Source organism: Anabrus simplex, chromosome 4 (genome assembly GCF_040414725.1).
Source record: "Anabrus simplex isolate iqAnaSimp1 chromosome 4, ASM4041472v1, whole genome shotgun sequence".
In the NCBI taxonomy this organism is placed as follows: domain Eukaryota; kingdom Metazoa; phylum Arthropoda; class Insecta; order Orthoptera; family Tettigoniidae; genus Anabrus; species Anabrus simplex.
This window is the reverse complement of record NC_090268.1, coordinates 144,513,522-144,533,737: the sequence shown is the minus strand read 5'-3', so window position 1 is coordinate 144,533,737 and position 20,216 is coordinate 144,513,522. Positions and strand designations below refer to the sequence as shown.

At 39.0% G+C, this 20,216-nt stretch overlaps 2 protein-coding genes across 7 annotated transcripts in view; one reads left to right on the top strand and one right to left on the bottom strand.

The window, feature by feature from the left end:
- Nucleotides 1–3,277, bottom strand: part of Pal1 (Peptidyl-alpha-hydroxyglycine-alpha-amidating lyase 1) — a 125,927-nt gene extending 122,650 nt beyond the window's left edge. For all 4 annotated transcript variants that reach the window (XM_067145258.2, XM_067145259.2, XM_067145260.2 and 1 more), the window contains exons 1-2: nt 3,163–3,277; nt 2,770–2,846 (exon numbers count right to left, since the gene is read on the bottom strand). In XM_067145258.2, the coding sequence (XP_067001359.1) occupies nt 2,770–2,844 (75 nt within the window). In that variant the 5' untranslated portion in view covers nt 2,845–2,846; nt 3,163–3,277. The remainder of the gene's footprint in view (nt 1–2,769; nt 2,847–3,162) is intronic.
- A 927-nt stretch (nt 3,278–4,204) lies between these two features.
- Nucleotides 4,205–20,216, top strand: part of Mef2 (myocyte enhancer factor 2) — a 778,785-nt gene continuing 762,773 nt past the window's right edge. The window contains exons 1-2 of one of the 3 annotated variants that reach the window (XM_067145245.2): nt 4,205–4,492; nt 4,917–5,020. The gene's annotated coding sequence lies outside the window, so the exon portion shown is untranslated. Of the gene's footprint in view, nt 4,493–4,610; nt 4,803–4,916; nt 5,021–20,216 lie in introns of those variants that run through there. The other 2 variants (XM_067145246.2, XM_067145247.2) reach the window with 2 other exon arrangements.

The following is a 20,216-nucleotide window of genomic DNA, read 5'->3' as shown; positions in this document are numbered from 1 at the left end:
ACTGAGGGCTACCAAGGCTATCAGTGAAGACCAAAGCTCAATTGATCATGATGGGAGTCTAAAGCACATTATAATGCAAGCATATGAAAAATTGTTCCATTTACAAAAGTTGAAATCAGTGAGAAAAAACGTCACACATCTTTCTGAAGGCAAGGCATCGGAGACTGCTATTGCAGCCCAGACTCTCGCCCCTCTCCCCTCGACTTGCCACAAGCGGCTTGCTGCTGTATATCGGTTAGGAGCGGGGACAGCGGGGGATAGGTGTGCTAGGCTTTGGTCCGTCAGATCGCCACTCCTAACTATCAACCATGCGTTACTCGTCGTATGTACTTCCGCACCTCATACTTCTCACTTAATGATATAGATAACAGAGTACTGGTATTTCATTCCCGTTTACTTCTACATCTTTGTAGGATGAGACTGCATGGCTGCTGTTAAAGGAGGAATATAGTTTTATTTTTATTGGTAGATCTGCTAAAATGAAATGCCATCTTTCAGGTTTAGTGTATTCTTTCGTTGGTTGGAATCGAACCCCTGATCATGGGTCGGACACCAGCATTGATTTCCCGAGGAAGCTAATTAACCAGTGAATGATGGGCATGGCCGTTGTAAAATTCAACACTTTTATTTAATAATAATAATAATAATAATAATAATAATAATAATAATAATAATAATAATAATAATAATAATAATGGGGCATGGCAACTGTATAGGCTTCGTGTTGACCTAATGGAGATAAAATGAATGGTGAAGACATCACAAACACCCAGTCTCCAAGCAAGGGGAATTAACAGTATGAGGGAGTTGCTTTTGAAAACTGAACCGGGGCCATCGGACCAAAGGCAAACATTCTATCCATTTAGCCTCAAAGCCAGACTCGCATTTGCTGAACCTTAGGTTACCATCTCCACTGATAAGGGGTTGAGCATTGGCAGTAGCAGAGGCCAGGGCAGTAGCTTGTGAAGCAGCGTTCACAACACAGCAGGCTTCCCCGTTGGCTATTGGCTGCGGCTCAAAACGCTGGCTTGATGTTCACTAAACCAACCATCGAAAACAGGTAACCTAAGTCTAGTTGGTAGCCCATCTCTTAATCCTAGCATACGCCACTGATGCCTTGCAATGTCAAAGACCTCCGATGACACATTTGAAGTTTATCAAATAAAATGAATTAAAAGTCAGCTGCACATCAACAAACAGGGTTCTAATTTCTCTGTCATCACACGGAGTATAATGATGATGATGCTTGTTGTTTAAAGGGGCCTAACATCGAGGTCATCGGCCCCTAATGGTACGAAATGAAATAACAAAAAGTTCAAATTCATCCACTGACCAAAATAATAAATGTCATGAAGAATGAATGGATGTACATGAACCCAACAAAACACAGTGGATCAGACTCAAAAAAAGATCATAAATAATAATATTACTGACCAAGGGACCACTTATAAAGCACAATGATACTTGATGTACATGTCGCGAGTAAAGTAGAACCATGGTATTTGTCATGTTGGGGTACTAATCAAAAGTAGCGAAGACTCATGGTGTTCCACACAAGACGGTACTACTCACAAGCATTGCACTTCGTACAGGGAACGCAGACCTCACCTAGGTGTACTAACCACAGGGACTCGCACTATCCCGTGGTGCTCCTCACATAGTGGGTACTAATCACAGGCAACGCAGACCCACGGTGCCGCTCATATAGCGGTATAACTCGCAGGCTACGCCCAGACCCGCGGTGTTGCTCACATGGGTACAACGCACGGGTACTGGAAACCCCCAGGCCAGCCTCTTTACTGCTACTAATCACAAACCTATTTCGTACCTAATTTAGTGGTACTACTCGCAAGTACTGGCAACCCATGGTGTTCCCCACATGATGGTACAAATCAAAAGTAGTTTCATGGTTCTAATCCCTTGGTCGCCTCTCACGATAGCAGGGGATACCGTGGGTGTATTATTCGTCTGCGTCCCCCACCCACAGGGCGTAAAGAGAGAGAAAAAATAACTGATCTGTCACTTTGAAAAATGAAGTAACGGACGAAGAAAGGCAAGGACCACGAAGGGCGTGAAAATGAAAGACTCCCTAGACCTCGAATGCTCTAATACCGTCGGGGTCGGAAAAGAACAAGAGTTGACCAAGGGAGGTCGGACATGATAGACGAAAGTGAGGAGCCTGGCACAAGTGCAAGCAATGCCAAGACTCAGCTAAGGGCCCTGTGGTCGCCAATCCACACTCCCAAGTTGGGAGCCCCTTGGTCCCCTGTTAGTCGCCTCTTATGACAGGCAAGAGATACTGCGGGTGTATTCTACATGTGCGTCCTCCACCCGCAGGGGGTCGAAGTATAATGGAACATCGAAATTGACACATAGGCAGCCTAAATGGTGTAAAATTAAAATGGCAACATAGTAGCAGAGGCACACAGTACATTAATGCATAGGCTATTATTATTAATTCTTAGGAACAAGAAGAAGTCATAAAGTCAATAAAATAAACACATCCCAAACACTATGTGCATTGAACAGGTCATGCATTATCATAGTTCTCGCTGAATTATGCTTATTAAGCTTGTTGGAAACTGTCTAGCTATAAAATCAACTACTTCTACCCCAACAATATCTGACAAAAACTCTTCTTAAAAAAAACAATTAGTACACTAACAGAAAACACTTTTTTTTTTTAAAGACGGTATTTATTTAAGTCCAGAACAATTAATGTTTTCACAAGAACACTGAAAGATATGTCCAAAATTCAATGTTACTTACATGTTCGTACTGCGTGTTGATCACAGGAATAATAAACAAAATTGTGGCCAACGCCACATATACATATTTCAACATTACTGGAAAAGAATTTACAAAAAGGATCAGTCACAACCCTATCATTAGGAAGACCTCAGGAAAAAACATATTAAACATAAAAGATTCTAAATTATCGTTTATTCTAACAATAGCAAGTAGGGTACGAGTAGCATACAATAATACCCAATAAAATAAACACACTGTATCACACTAAAATAGACGAGAACGTGGGTACTGGGAGAATCGTAACCTAACCCAATATCACTTCGGTATGAAATGGTAATAAATCCCCTAAACGATTTAACATATAGCATTCCTATTATGATGTCAAAATGTACGCTGACGTAATTCTCTTACTTTCAAACAACAAGGTGTTTATTTAAATGAGCAAAAATTGTCTTTGCGCTCTCCATCTGGCTAAATGTGACATTGAAGGGTGACAGATGTCAGTTGTTGGGAACTGTACTGTCCCTCCCAAAGAGTAAATATTGGTCCAATGATGTATGGAAACTCTTTGTTAAATAAATACACAACGTGTTTTTTTTTTTTTTTTCTTTCTTACAGATGTTGAAAATCCGGCAATTGGATAGCGTCACCGAGCCATTTCGACAATTAGTAAATTATTGTACCTGAAATTCAAATACTCTGCATATTTAAGGTTTCAGATGTTCCATATGGTCTGGGTTATCATAACCTCTTAAACCTTGTAAATAACAGCGCCGATCTCTCTACCCTCGCGGTTCAATTACCAACCTGCTACAGAGCGTCTTTCAAAGAGCAAAACAGAAATATTCACTGTTTATTGCTTTTTTTTCTGTACATGATTAAATAGATTAACATAGGTGAGGGTTTTAGCGTTCGAGGGGCATTCCTGCAGTGTCTTGTGAATTATTAACGCACTACTTTGTTAGGATTGTTATGTAGCATTGTTAACATACCAGCATAAAACCAAATTCAGTAGAGACTGTATTTGATAAAACCAAGCTCGTATATTAAGGCATTATGTCGTGTATACTCTGGCGTAAATCAGTTAATTTTGTTTCTCGCCTATTCCTTTTTTTTAGGGGTTGGGGGGGGGGGAGGGGGGAGCTGGTGGAATGGTACTGACAATCCTCAATGGACTGTGGACCTAACTGAAGAGTGATTTATACTCCCAAGTTTTCAGTTAAATTCTTATGCAAGTAACTTTAACTGTCTGGTAAAAGTCTCAACAAATATATTATTATGAAGAAAGAAAATCCCCTCATGATAAAGAAAGTAGACGTAAACGTATATGCTTAAGCGATAAAAATCAAATAAAATATGTTATAACTGACAACAGTGTTTGTCCATCAAGGTCATGGGGCCTACGGGAGATGAAGGTTGTGCGATTAGTGATGTCATAATGACATCATCGGGAAGTGTAATATTCACCGATGGGGTCATGTTAAACATTGCTACAATATTATGTTTTGTATATTAGTGCTGCTCTCACTGCTGTGACGATACTTGCGATCAGGAAAATTGAAGTACGTTACTTGTAGCATAACATCGAGCGGGAATGAACTCGTAAGAAGATACCAAGTTGAACGCGCAAGGAAGAATCAATGACGTCAGAGGAAGTACACTTGTAGGCTAGTATCACGGTGTTGTGTTGAGGACTTATGCTGTTGATCTTGTTCGTGTTGTGTATTTTTATGCCATAAAGGTAAATGATGCTGTCAACATAATCATTAATTATTTGCTTTGTGTATGGCGACGGATATACTGTTTAATTACATACACCATATTGATAACCTTTCCGACTGTTGACATTGATAGCGGATTGAGTTCGGTCCCTACCCAGGGAATGTAAAAAGAAGGCGGTAGAGGTCAAGACATGATTCTGAATAGGCCTAACCAAATATTGTTTATTAGCAAATGGCGTTTTGTATGTCCTATGACATTTCACCTTATTAACATGGGTTATCATTCAGCCTTTTTGGTGTTCATTTAGTTGATCTACCGTAGTTGCCGAAGTAAATATCATCTTAAATATGCTACTGTTATGACCATTCCCATAAATTAGCATGCATGTTTTTTATTCCAGTATACTGTGATCACGTTGTTATATGGTGCATTCTTTTCCATAGATTCGGTCAGATCAGTGTTAGTTTATCAACAGTGAAACGCCTTTTCATCATGTCAACTATCCAGCATGTGTGTTAACCTACGGTGATAAGTTCATCAGCAACAGGTATGTTCAGCATCTCAGTATTATGGTTTTCGGAAATCGATTACAACATTAATGCTTCAAAAATGTGATGTATGGTATTGTTTAGTTTATTAAAACTGTAATGAATTAAAATAGATGTTTACTTCCTAGAACATTTAATGTAGGCCTATGCTACTATTAAATTGGGTTTTATGTAGGTCTACAGTAGATAGTAAACTTCTGCAAAATTTGTAATGATAATTACAGATATGACATTGGCCATGCACTTAATTGTTTCAGTATTATAAGTATATATTGTTCAAGTAAGCATGTATTTTAGGTAGCATTTGTTTTAGTCAACATTCGTGCCAAGTTATTCATGTAACATTAGTCTGACAGGGAGTGGAAACGTGACTGATTGTAGAATCCTGTTTTGATTACTTTTGTTCGTGTAATGGTTGGATATGAACACTTTTATGCCTAGATTCAGTAATATGTAATTTGTCAGATTCATTTTATGAACTGCAATTCTTTTTTGCAATGGTTTGAGGTTTTTATTTACATTGTAGTGTCGGTTTGGTGATGGGAGATAATGTAAACAGAGAGAAAGTTATTTAGTTGAATATTATTGGTATGGCAGCATGGTTTTGGAATATGTAGCTTCAATAGTAGCTTATAATAATATTTTAATTTTCTTATTTTGACTGCAATTCTTTCTTATTTTTATCTTTTATCATTTTCAACATAAAACTACTCACCGTTGTAAACTGTATGATTTGATGTCACTTAGTTACATTGGGCTCGCTAATGGAAAGGAAAATATGGAATTTCATCAACAGGTTTATTTAATTTTTAAAATTTGAAGTCGCAGACAGGTATAATTGAAATTTAATTTCCTCGGGAGTGCTTCTATTGACCATTCACATGTTTATGAAAGAGAAATAGTGTAGTGGAGTGTTCCTTCCTTTATGGTTGTCAGGGACCCATCAAGCTGCCTCAAGAAGTAGGTATTATTACTTAGGCCTACATAGGAGAATTAAAGTGGAGACTGTAAATCTGGGAAATGCAACTGTTTTCTGTGTTTCTGTTGGAGGCTGTGGTAAAGACCAGTTTGCTATTGTCTCGTTGACGTAGCTTAGATCATAATGTAAAAGAAGAGCTAAAAGGTTTCTACCTATTCAGTACATTTATTGTAAACTTCAAAAGTTAAAATTTAATTTATTGCTCTTCAATACAGAATAATATGAAATTTATTACCTATGATTAGCTCAAATCATGTCTGGCTATGGGACTGCAATATTTGGTGGAAATCGGAAAACTGCACAGTTTGAAGTTGTTGTAGTATGCGTCAGATGCAACCCTGTAGATCGCTTCACAGGCCTAACTTGGGGGCTTGTTCTCCCAGACGAATGGTCTAACCAATCCAGACCGATATTCTAACCATGCCAGACCAATGCCCTTGTCACATGTTCACTTAAAGAATGTGCAGGAAATTAATTCCTGTTTTGTCCACTCTCGAACATAGAATGGACTGCTTTTCAATTTGCTGATGTTTGCAAGCTCCAGGTTTGTATTTTTTCATGCTTTGTTGCAAGTTTATATTTGAAAACTAGAAGGTTTGTTTAGGAGGAACTGTTTCTTTGAGAATTTGTTATCGGAATTCAGATTGCACAAGTTGTCCCAATGCGGCAAGTTGATGTTCATTTTCACTTAAAGCTAATTTGAAGAATTTGAAAAAGCCTGTATTATGCAGGTAGTGGTAGTAAATGAATGTAAACAAATATGAAGTTTGTAAGTAATGGGTCAAAAATGAAGCAAATTGTATGGTACCCTCTGTAGGTATACCGTACTTAACTGTAGCAGTGTGGAAATCCAAACAGTCTTCATAAATAAATATGTCCTAATGGTATGGAAACTGAGGTACCATAACTTATTTAAATCTAGGCCTTATATCAATAATAATGTTTTAGACACAAGTATTACTGTAGAAATAGAAGGAATAGGCCTACATTTAATGTTAGTCAAACTATGGCCAATTTAAGCTGAATTTTCATATGTGCATTGTGTATTACATATGAAAATAACTGTTGCATTTTAGTCTTCAGTCTAGTGGCTTAATCCTATATTATCATTGTAAAGTAACCTCTGAAGGCATATTTTCATGCTTAGCTATGAAAGTGTGCAACATATTTCTTTGGGTAGGCCTACTGGTGGCCATTTCCACTTGCTGCCAGTTTGTTCTGTTGCTTAGTATTTTAAATTTCTGACCTCATTGGTCCTACCTTTGTAACTTCTTTATTAAATCTGCTGTTGTGAAAAAGGGTTTGCACCTTATCTTCCTGTTGACTAAGGTCTCTTCCTTGTAAAATTCTACTCTTGGCTATCTAAGTTAGTAAGTAGTTTTCCATTGCTTCCACAATTCAGCTCCAGGTGAATACTAGTGTGGTACGTAGCAATCAGATTATTCATTGCTTCCTTCCTTATGAATAAATTACATACAATTACACACCTGGATGGACACCATAATCGAGCAAGTTATCACACAGATTTCAATTGCATTAAGTACACAGGGATGGTTACTTGATTTCCTTAGTACCTTATATCAAGCTGCAACAGCACTCATCATTTCCAATGTAGAACCAGTCGTCACTGTAAACTGTATGACTTGACATTACAGATTACGTTGGGCTCGTTAATAGAAAGGGAAACGTTGAACACTTCTTATCATTCGCCTTCAATTTCCACTACAGACAAGTTTGGCTGTATAGCCTGACTGTGATGATTCAACCAATGTTGAAACAGAAAATCACATACCAATAAGATACTCTCGAATCAAGCGTCTTTTGAGTCTGAGAGAACAGTTCTAAGTTTCTTGTTATACAGTGTTTTAAAATAAATGAAAAACATCTGTGATAGATCTTCAGTCTTTATTTGGGAATTGTTGGTTTAATCATTTTAACTATGATTCCTTTTCTTATATCCCTATGGGTTATGGTGCTGGAATTAATCCGTGTTATCCCGTATCATAAAAAACAACGAAAAGGGAGCCAGTGTGTCTCAACTTGGGGATGTGATTCGGCAACCATGATTCCTATAGTGGAGTCTGACATTGCTTGCACGTACTTGTTTCAGGCTCCTCACTTTAATCTTTTATGGCCGATCTCTCTCGGTGAAATATTGTTTCTCCTGATCCCGCTGATGTGTTTGGGAGGCATAGGTTGTCTTTAATTTTCATGCCCTATGTGGCCCTTCACTGTCTGTAGCTGATTCCTTAATTTTTCATAGTGTGGGGCCTCTTCCATTTTCGCTCTAATTTGTATTAGTAGAGGATGGTTGCCCAGCTGTACTTCCTCTTTAATCAGCACCTCTCCCTTATTGTAGAACATTGTTCAAGATGCTGTAAAATTTTCTTTCAGTTGGACTTTAAGCTCTGTGAGCTCTCCTGCATTTCCAACTAATCGCATTAATGCCAACTTTCATTATTATGTATGTAACATTTTACTGAAAATTTCAGTGTGTAGTTTGCTACAAAAATCATAATAGATTACTGTATGCTTATCATTTTGCATTAAACTACTTCAAGGACAACCTTTCGTGGTTATGATGATGATGTATAAAGGGCGTAATGTCTAGGTTATAGGCCCCTTTCTTTGTTCTTACGTAGGCATGATGGGTGCATGAAGGTTACAGTTCAATGAATTCACTTTTGTCAACAAAGCTGGTAAGTTACGGTATATTTCTTTGAATTGTTAGTGTGCTCCAGAGATTGAGCACACTGTGTATTGACTAATTGTGTACAGTAATATCATTCTTGTGTTCAAGAGACATAGACCAACATCATCTTAGACATAGAGGTGTGTACAGCATCTTCACTAAACAACTCTTAATGAAATTCAGTGCTCAGAAGAGCTGGAACATCTTCAGTTCTTAATTATAAATCTTGTTTCCTTATTCCCTCCCTTACCCATACTGTTTTGCTCATACTCTGTAGGGTGGTTTAAAAATTTTGTGTTAACTTTCTGGACTTGTCCTGCTTTTCTCCTTAGCTTTATGATTCATTCATTCATCATACATCTTATTTCTGTTTCTATTTTCTCCTGAAATTCTGCTGAGGTTTTTTTTTAAATCTGGGTTACTTCATTCAAATTATATTTTTTACAAATAATAATCAAGAGGAACATTAGTTGGGGGGGGGGGCGAAATAAGTGGAAAAATCGGGCGAGTTGACCGTGCGGTTAGGGGTGTGCAGCTTGAGCTTGCATGCGGGAGATAGTGGGTTCGAACCCCACTGTCGGCAGCCCTGAAGATAGTTTTCCGTGGTTTCCCATTTTCACACCAGGCAAATGCTGAGGCTGTACCTTAATTAAGGCCACAGCCGCTTCCTTCCCATTCCTAGGCCTTTCCTTTCCCATTGTTGCCATAAGACCTATCTGTGTTAGTGCTATGTAAAACAAATGGCAAAAAAAAATATAAATGGAAAAGTTAAGGGAAGGAAGGTTGAAGAAGGGTAATGGATATGTCTCTGACTGTTAGAAGGAAAAAGGAAAGACCAAAAACATTATGGTTGGACTGTATGAAGGATATGGCAGTGTAAAACCTACAGGAATACCTGGTTTCAGATAGGAACGATTCAAGGAAGGTAATCTGCACCATTGACCCAATTTACTGTGGAAATAATAATTTCGTGTGGCTATTTCTAGACGAGTGCAGCCCTTGTAAGGCAGACCCTCCCGCGACGAGGGTGGGTGGCATCTGCCATGTGTAGGTAACTGCGTGTTATTGTGGTGAAGGAAAGTATTATGTGTGGTATGTGAGTTGCAGGGATTTTGGGGACAGCACAAACATCTGGCCCATTGGAATTAACCAGTGAAGGTTAAAATTCCCGACCCGGCCGGGAATCGAACCCAGGACCCTCTGAAACGAAGGCCAGTACACTGACCATTCAGCCAACGAGTTGGACGAAATAATAATAATAATAATAATAGTAATGAAGAAGAAAACTTGTTGCACAAATCTACATAATTTAAGAAATTTAATCAAGTATTATGGACTGTGCAGTAGTTTAATGTAGCCTAGCCTACATTGCATGTATTTATTATATTTCATTAATTTGTTTCTAACCATGAAATGAAAGTGCATATGGCTTTTAGTGCCGGGAGTGTTCGAGGACAAGTTCGGCTCGCCAAATGCATGTCTTTTGATTTGACACCCATAGGCGACCTACGCATCATGATGCGGATGAAATGGTGAAGAAGACGACACGTACACCCAGCCCCTGTGCCAGCGAAATTAAACAATTTTGGTTAAAATTCCCGACCCTGCCCGGAATCGAACCTGGGACCCAAGGACAGCACGCTAACCATTCAGCCATGGAGCCAGACTGTTTGTACCATATGCTACAGTTATCCAATGGGTATTTGTCACACATAATCTCATTTAATTAATATGCATAAATGTAGAGTAGATTCTAGCTACAAAATGTACCTCCACCAGAATTGACAATAGTTTGAATGGAAAGTATTATATTACTAGTAACTACATACATACATATTCCTCTCAGCATTTTTCACTTAGTTACTTTTTCACATACTGAAATTCTGGTCCTGACAGTCCCTTTATGGTCTTCAAACTAGTTTTTATTGGACTTAACTCTTCAATATAGACTGTTACACCTTTCGGTGTTCGGTCTGCAAGCCTTTGTTAATTAAGTGCCTTCATAATCCTCATTATGTAACTACCTCTGTGGCCTCGTTTTCCACACCTCATGTTATTAGATCATAAAAAATTGAGTCCACCCATCTTCGCCATAGTCTACCATTACTTTGAGTACTTTCCTGCCATTGTTCCCACCTGTGTGTGTGTGTGTGTATGTGTGTGTGTGTGTCAGCAATCATTCTGTCTACTTTTATCTCTGTTACTACCAACTATCCTGAGTCCACCCAGGATTTCACTCCTGTACAGCAAAGTCTATCTGAAAAGAGACCAGTGTAAATATAGTTTCGCCCAAGAACTCTCTTCCTTCTTACCGACAACTGTTAATTGCAACTTTGAGCTCACTGCGTTAGCTTAGCTGCACCTTGATTCAATTTCACTAAGTATACTACCATCTTTGAGAACATGCATCTCACTTGAATTGGTCCATCTGTTCCAGTTTTGTATTCCCGACTTGACATTCTGTCCTCCTGGGTTTCTTACCGACTGGTAACTCTAGTCTTGGATATGCTAATTTTCATATCATACTTGCTGCACCTCTTTTAAAACTCCTACGTATTTGAATGCTGGCTTTCAGCACAGTCTTCCATAAAGACAAAGTTGTTGTTATAGTCCAAACTGCTTACACTCCCTGTAATTTAAACCTTTCATTCAGTGATGCCTAGGCCATCTGTGACAACTGATGGTGGTGCTGTTGAGGATCCAACCAGCCTTCGGGCTGAGGACTGTACATACATACGTGTTATGTGAACAACAAAACTGAAAGATTACAACCTTGTCTAACCCTTGTAACAACTTTGAACCAAGAATTAATTCTACCATGAACTCACACTACAACTCAATTGCCAACACAGATGCCTTCAACTGTAATAACCTTCCCATAATCCCTCAGTACTGGTAACTTTCCCCTTCATATGTCTTCTGTAGATTGAAACATAAAATGTACCTGCTTATTGTTCTCATCCTTGGTGCGACGTTAAGCAACCAGCAGAAAAAAAATCTATATAGGCTATATTGTTCTCATAGCATTTTTCAGTTACTATTCATATAGGTCTACTGAAAATCTGATTTAAACATCTTGCCTTGTATACTGGTGGGGGGCTCTGTAGCTGTTGTAATCCTTTTTATTCCTTGGGCTCTAAAGCTCAATAGCTGCAGTCGCTTAAATGCGGCCAGTATCTAGTATTCGGGACATAGTAGGTTCGAACCCCACTGTCGGCAGCCTTGAAGATGTTTTTCCGTGGTTTCCCATTTTCACACCAGGCAAATGCTGGGGCTGTACCTTAAGGCCACAGCCACTTCCTTCCCACTCCTAGCCCTTCCCTGTCCTATCATTGCCATAAGACCTATCTGTGCCGGTGCGACGTAAAGCAACTAGCAAAAAAAAGAAAAAAGAAAACTTTGCTTATACATTGGTACATTTACTCCTTTTATCTTGTCTATGGAGTCACTTCATTCCTGCCTTCCACTATCTGGTGTTTCACAGTTTCAGGTCTAATTTCATCGATTGAGCTGCTGCCTTATGACGTAGTTTATTTACCATCCTTTCTCCTTCCTTGAGCGTAATTTTGTTGACATTGTTCTGTTTCCCATGAACTCAGTTTTGGGGAATTCAGCAAAAAGAATTCCTTTTATATTGGGAAGATTTTTCAAAATATTCCTTCCATCTGCCTAATAATAATAATAATAATAATAATAATAATAATAATCGTATGGCCTCAGCTACCGTGTGCAGGCATTTCGATTTGACGCCATCTAGCTGTCTGCTCGTCAATTTCAACGTTCCGTTTTACTCTAGGCCCACTAGATGGCAGGCAGACTAAACCGGATCTCTCTTGGGCGTCTGTGGCTGAGATTTAATTAATTTTGTCGGGTAAATACCAAATGTATCACCAGAGATCTTTTACATGCCGACATCGTACGACATGGAATGTCGAGTGGACTTTTTTCCGCCCTTCAAAAATCCGACTACCTCTGCCGGGTTTGAAGCCGACACACTACCACGGATCCACAGAGGCAGCTATCTGCCTAATGATTCCCCAAAATCTGTGGTGAGTTCACCAGTTTTACCTACAGCACTATTCATTTTCCTTTTCCTTCCCATTTGGATATTCTTAATTACAGTCAAGAAGGGTTTCACTGTCGCTTGACCAAGCTTTACTTGGTTATTACAGAAATCTTCCCATGGTTCTTAGACTCTACAATATACCAGGCGAGTTGGGCGTGCGGTTAGAGGCGCGCGGCTGCGAGCTTGCATCCGGGATACAGTGAGTTCAAATTCCATTGTCGGCAGCCTTGAAGATGGTTTTCCGTGGTTTCCCATTTTCGCACCAGGCAAATGCTGGGACTGTACCTTAAGGCCACGGCCGTTTCCTTCCAACTCCTAGACCATTCCTATCCCATTGTCGCCACAAGACCTATCTGTGTCAGTGCGACATAAAGCCAATAGCAAAAAAAAAATACTACAATGATTTATTTTTCATTATTTCTTTCATCTACAGTACATATCTGCATCAGTTCTCTCTCTTCTTCTTTTTTTTTTTTTTTTTTTCCCCACCAGGACGTTTGCTTTTCCCATCTTTACACACAGTTGTTCCTAGGCATTCCTTGCCATTTCTACTAAAGCATCCTGTGTGCCATTCATTATTTCTCTATCCTGAACCTGCTGATTGTCTATTCTTCGAAACTTTTCATTATCACATCCACGTGCTCTTATGGTTCTGGTGAATTTAAGTTTGGAGAATTAATTTGCAACTGCTAATCCCATACTAGCACAAAAGCCCTATTAAACTTTTGTTTTTTTATAATTTACTTTACATTGCACCGACACAGATAGGTCTTTTCCTATGGTGTAAACTCTTTCCGTTCCTATTAGGTTCCATATCTTCCCCACATTTTCCCATCACGCTATAATACTATCCTATCCTTGCTGTTGATCCTGACAACGATCACTCAGTGCTTCATCAATCTTGTCTGCTTCATGCTAATCTGCTGTCCCTCACTGCAAATATAAGATGGTTCTTGTTCTAATTCTTCCATCCACTAAATCTGTCAACATCATTACTTCATTTGCGTTCCTAACAGAACTAGCCAGCTTCTTGGTGTAGGGATAGTGTGCCTGCCTCTTACCTGGAGGCCCCAGGTTCAATTCCAAGCCATGTCAGAGATTTTTACCTTGATCTGAGGGTTGGTTTGAGGTCCACTCAGCCTGTGTTCACAATTGAGGAGCTATCTGACTGTGAGACAGTAGTGACTTCAGTCTAGAAAGTCAGGAGTAATGGCTGAGAGGATTCATTGTGCCGACCACACGACACCTCGTAGTCTTCAGTAATCACTTTGTAGACCAAGGTGCTTCGGGTCAGTTGCGTCATGGGGTTTGGTAACAGAAACTATATTGCATGCTTTGATGTTCCTGATACACAGTTCCACCCCACACTCCCCCTTCAACAATGTTAGGAGCTCCATATAATCTTCTACCTCTTGTTATCTCTCCTTACCCAAACATTATTGACTCCTATCACTTCCAGATGCTTCCTCTTGGCCCAGTTAGTCTGTTCTACTTTCTTCCATTAGCCCTATTAATATTGATAGAACTCCCTCAAATTCCATTTTGGCAAGTTGTTTTTAAGGAGTCCCTACCCTGTTAAATTGAAGGTATCCCAATTCAGATACTTTTCAATTTTCAAGATCACTCTCGTAAGCTCCATTCTTGCTTGAATCATTCTGAGGTCTGTAAATTTCTGTGAAACAGGATGCTGTCATGCTTACTCGTGGTCCAAGTGTGTCTCTTCACTCTAATGGTCGAGGGACTGCTGGGGAATTGTATAGTCCTAGCCATCTGAGCACGAGGAGGGCCACAGCAAAGAATATGCCTGAGGTGCCTAGTACTATTTTATAGAAACTGGTATCGCAACCCGGATGGCCACTTTCTTGGCCACTCAGTCGCTGCCCTTGTTTCACGAACTAGGGCGACTACAGAAACCTACACCACAAACCATCAAAACATTTAAACAAGAAAATTATTATTGTTCAAAATAGAGACCAATATTTTCTGCGACTTTCATCTCTTTCCCTACCAGCATCCAAATTTGTTGGTGATACCAATAATTGGATTTGGAAACAAACATCCCAATTAAAATATTTATTCAGTTTTCAAGATCACTAAGCTACTTCCTTCTAGAGATGCCATGGACTAGGAAAAATCACTAGTAGAAGATGTAGCATCTGGACTCTACTGTGGATGAGGTACTTTTTAAAAGAGCCTAATATCGTGCAGTTATTTGTGGGAGGGAATTCCATAGCCTAGCACCAGATACAAGGAATGATTATTAGTACACTCATGTATAACTTACGGGTATACTAAGTTAGAAGTTGGATCGAGTTTAATGATGAGAGTGGAGGAGAGCTAAGATCTGTTGTATGGTACTATTGGGTTGCTTCATTCAAAAGTTCAAAGATGAGTGTAATAGTGTGTAACTATCTCATTTGCTTAAGCTTTACCCACCCGAGTATTTCGTAAAAAGGGGTGATATGAGCGGTATACTTGAATGTAAAAATGAAGCAGATGCAAGAGTTCATTGGCTCATGCTGTTTTTTCGTTTGTTCCTCGGTAGCGGTAACTAATACAACATTGCAGTAGTTGAGTATGTTAACATGAATGTCTGAATTAATCTCATTTCTGACCTGAGCTGTGATCAGTTACTATAAATCTACTCATCTTCTAAATTAATATGGGGTTTGCGAGGCAGTGTTGTTAAAACTGCATGTGTCTTAAGACCGGCTTGAGAGCACCTGTCAAATAAAAAACTTCGCTAGGGGTGGGATTTGAACACTGATCTCGAAGCTGATAGGATCGCGCCATAGCAAGTTTTCTACAGCGACACCTGCTGAGACCCACAGTGTGTTTGTGCTTGATGCTAATTTCTCAACATGACTCTCCAGCCGGCCTTAAGCCAAGTGCAGATTTAGCAACACTGGCTTGCAAAGCTCATTTGAATTCACCCTCGTAGCAATCAGATTGGCTAAATTCAGCAGTTGATAAAATGACAGCACGAGACATCAGATTTAATTTTTTTTAATTATTTATCACCAACACCCTAATGCTCATATATTCACTTTGTTTCTGACCAGCCTGTGTGGCATATAGTTGGGACTCCTCTGAGACTTTCATTGTCCTCCTGCTATTTCAAGTCCATAGAAAGACAGCATTTCCTCTATATTTTGTTCAAGAAAATAGATTGCCTCAAGCAGTGGTCAAGCAGTTAAAAGTCTTGATCTTTGTTGTGCAAGGTGGGAAGCAGCACTACAACAGATCATTAGCTGTAACATCCTCCGCAAAGCTGGCAATGAGAACATTGAAGCAACGAGAAACCTCAAAGTTGAAACTGCTCAGTGCGCGTCCACCCTTAACATCGAATGTCTCACCGAAAATGCTGCTAAGTTGTAGGCACGTGACAGCCTGTTGGACACCATGAAACTCTGGAGATCTTTCAGAGAGCATGAATATAAAAAATAGTGCCTATTAAACCAGAAAGGCAAACATCTTAGGGTCTTGCCCATGCGGTGAATGCCTACGGAGCTCCAGACACCATCACATCCGGTCTTCCTTGGCCGATACGCTACGTTGTAAAGGGTAGTACATGAAGTAGTCCCTGGCCTAGCGGTTGACAGTGGGACAAGACGAATCAACATGATCGCCTTCAAACCCGGGAGCAAAAATGGTTTTGTTCTTGACCTGCTGTCAGATTTGAAGCAGATGCACAACAGCCTGATGACCTCAATGAAGAAAAGAAAGAAAAAAGAGGATATATTCACCAATCATTCCATATTACCTCAATAAGCACAACCTTGAGGATATCAGAGACATATGGCTCATGCCGGGTGCGCACTATTCCTAAACTACTGGTCACCTACTTATGATGCTTTGGTGTACCGAATGAGACCATCGTGAGCTGGGGGCATACAAACATAGAAAGTCTCGATAGCAATCTCAAGGCATTGCCTCTATGCTCCATCCACTTAATTACATCAATTAAAGTAATTTATCTGCTGCTTCTTTGTTTTCTGTACATTATCAATAGAATGATTGATTTTTACTCTGTACAAAAATTTTCCTCATATAGGGTTGCGTCAGTAAGGGCATCTGGCCGTAAAACAGAGCCAAATCCACATGTGAGCCACAGTTCGCACCTGCGACCCCGCAAGTGCAGTACAATAATATGACTCTGTATATTGTATGATATTCTTTGTCGATTTGATAACCTCAGTCATTTGAGGAAGAATAAATATTATTTAGATTATTTGGCTCTGCATTTTGCGTAAATTGACAGGCAGGGTTGGCTGGTTTTATAATTTTTTAATAATAAACCATAATTTGTTAAGAATATGTTATTCTAATTACTGCCAGAACATATTTTAAAGATCGTCCAACTTATTACAATTCTGAAGAAAATCATGAAATTATTGATAAAGCAGTACAACCACAGGTTTCTAATTTTGTATTAAAGCAGTGTAGAGGAGATATTAGTCGTTTGAATCTATTGCCTTTGCCCTTGATGTTGTTAAAAAAAAAACCCTGCCATTTGCCAAGTCGGTACAGGTGTGGAAGAATCTTCAAACGGAATTTGAAGTTTCAAAGGACAAACTTGTTGCACAGATATTCAAAAACGTATCTAATGGCTCTAACACTAACTCATTTCTCAGCTTACATGCTAGATCCAAAAGAAGAAAACTTGATGGATTTAGCTGAAGAAGAAAAGAAAGCAGTATTTGGATTTGCAAAGTCAATGTAGGCCTATTTGTTCAGTTTACATCTTCTATTAACTGTCTAGTTTCAGTCAAAACCATTGCCTTTTCAAGAGTTAACTTTTTGAGAAAGAAGTCTTATCACAGGTTACAACCTGCAAGTGATCGAAAAGTCAAAAGAACAACATTGAATTTAACCCCTCTGCAACGAACATTTAATTGCCGCTTTACCGAGCGGACGGAGGGGATTCAGATGTCGGCACTAAGATAATGCAGCGATCTCTAAAAAATCACTATTACTTCAGTTCAGCTCAGATTACATAGTTTACATTCATTAACTTTATATTATAATGTAGTAATGGAGAAGATAGTTGCCATAAGACCTATCTGTGTCAGTGCAACAAAGCAACTAGCAAAAAAAAAATTAAAAAAAAAAAAAATATATATATATATATAGTTATGGAGAAGAGACCTTCCACATTTTGTGCAGAATGAAAGTGATGTTCTTGTGTTTGCCTGGGTTGCTTCACAGTGCGGTGAAGAGTAGGGTAATCGTTGCTTCGGGAACTTTGAGCAGAAGGACTGGGACAATAGTTCAAAGATTCATTTTGCACAAATCCCAAGTTAATGGGACTATTATTCTATGAGAAAGAGGGCGTATACTTTGGCGTGTTTTGTCGTCCATTACAATGCCCTCTCATTCCTTATGCGTCCACTTTCGCTCTGCTCAGTTCAGAAAGAAAATCATTAATATTTGAGGTTAAATTAGTTCGATGCCCACACTGGTTGTGATGCGCAAGGGAAATGTTTCTGTACTGCGTGTTTTATTAATTGGTTGATGCAGGGAGTATAATTTAACTCTGCATAGCAGAGTACCGAGGTGTAAGAGCGCAGAGAAGCTATGACAGCGAGCGCGGTATCCATAATGGCCAGCGGACGTGTCCGTCTCAAAGAAGTGGCATGATTACGCCTATAGAAACAAAACGAAACTGAACTCACCCGCTATGTAAATGCTCGGAACAAGTAAATAAATAAAGCAAAACAAATAAACAAGTAAATGAAACCGAACTCACCCGTATTTACAGAAGATGTTGAAAGTTATCTCCTTGAGCTGCGATGCAAGTTTCATATCTTATGAGATTTTTATTTTTAATTCTTCTGCAGTTCCAGATTATTCCTGTAAACTTTTCCTTTGAGAGTTCCCGTAGATGAAATTAACATGTGCTTAAATCTGGCAAAGGAAGGAACCATAGGTCTTTCTGATGATCTTATCATCAACTAATACTTCCTGTAACCGTCGCATAGAGATGTGCACCGTATGGGTAATTGCACCATCCTGCTGGAAATAGCCGTACCTTTCTTCTTCTCCTCAGTCAGTTCAGCAAAATATGGTTTGAGAATGCTGTGAATATGACTGTTGGAAGTAATTGTGTCCTGAAAAAATATCTGATTTATAATTCATCGGGCATTAATCCTGCTTGAATAAAGACCTATGGTTCCTTCCTTTGCCTGATTTAAGCACATGTGAATTTAATCTATGGGAACTCGCAAAGGAAAAGTTTACAGGAATAATCTGGAACTGCACAAGAATTAAAAATCAAAATCTCATAAGATATGAACACTAGAAGTAGGAACTTCAACACTGCAGATACATTAGGACATACGTTACATCTGGAGAATGAAATGACTACATTGTTTACTACGGACATCCACGTCTACATGGGGCATTTTCTGGTCACACGAAATTTAGACCTACCCTCTTTTATAGAATAATTTTAGCAGCGTTTTCGACAGATGCTTCAATGATTACTAGCGCCTCTCAGCATACAACGGTTTTTATCCAACATTCCAAGATGTCTTAATCTATACCGCCTCCAATTTGACTATGTATTTTCATCCTCATCAAATACTGTATCTTTTAATTGTCCTATTCTTATCCTGTGAAGCCTTGGTTTTGATAATCTGTTCCCCAGGTGTGATATATATTGTTCAAGCTTTTTATCAAAAAGATCCATTTCAGTGTCAGACATGGATTATTTTTAAAATACAATGTGACACAATTACTTTTAGACTAACTTTTTAATTTCTCAAAGTGATTAAAATATGTGTACTTATTTTATTCAATATTTTTGTGCTGTAATTATTATGCAACCACAAATTCAATACCATTAAGTGTTCATCAATACGTTTTATGTAATTTATTAAAATTCCTCAGACCAGTGTGTGTTTTAAGATTGAACGTGGCTTATGATGCTCAGTAAAAAGTGGGCGAAACATGTACCTTTAAAATTCTGGTAATTTCTATGTGTATTTGACCACACAATAGTGGAATAAATTGTATTGAATAGGTGGTATTAAAATTACTGCTTGTGTAAACTTTGTGATTAGCTATTTTCAATACGGAGTAATGACGAGAATAATGGTTTGTAATGTAAAGCCACTAGTAAAAAAAAAAAATCTCACCCTCAGATAGCTCCTCATTTGTAGTCATGTAGGCTGAGTGGACTTTGAACCAACCCTTAGGACCAGAAAAATCCCCAACCTGACCAGGAATCGAACTGGGGCCTCCAGGTGAGAGGCATGCATGGTACATTTGGACTGTGGGGACATTATTCATTAGCCAGTTTCAAAATCTTGCAATGAAATCTGTAGGCTATAGGCTTGTCATGGACTGAATGAGTCCGGTAAGATTGTAAATGTACATTTTTTGTTGCATTACATGCTGATGAATGTGAAATACCAGTTTCCTTAGCCAGTCTCCAAAGTGATGTATGTGGACTGA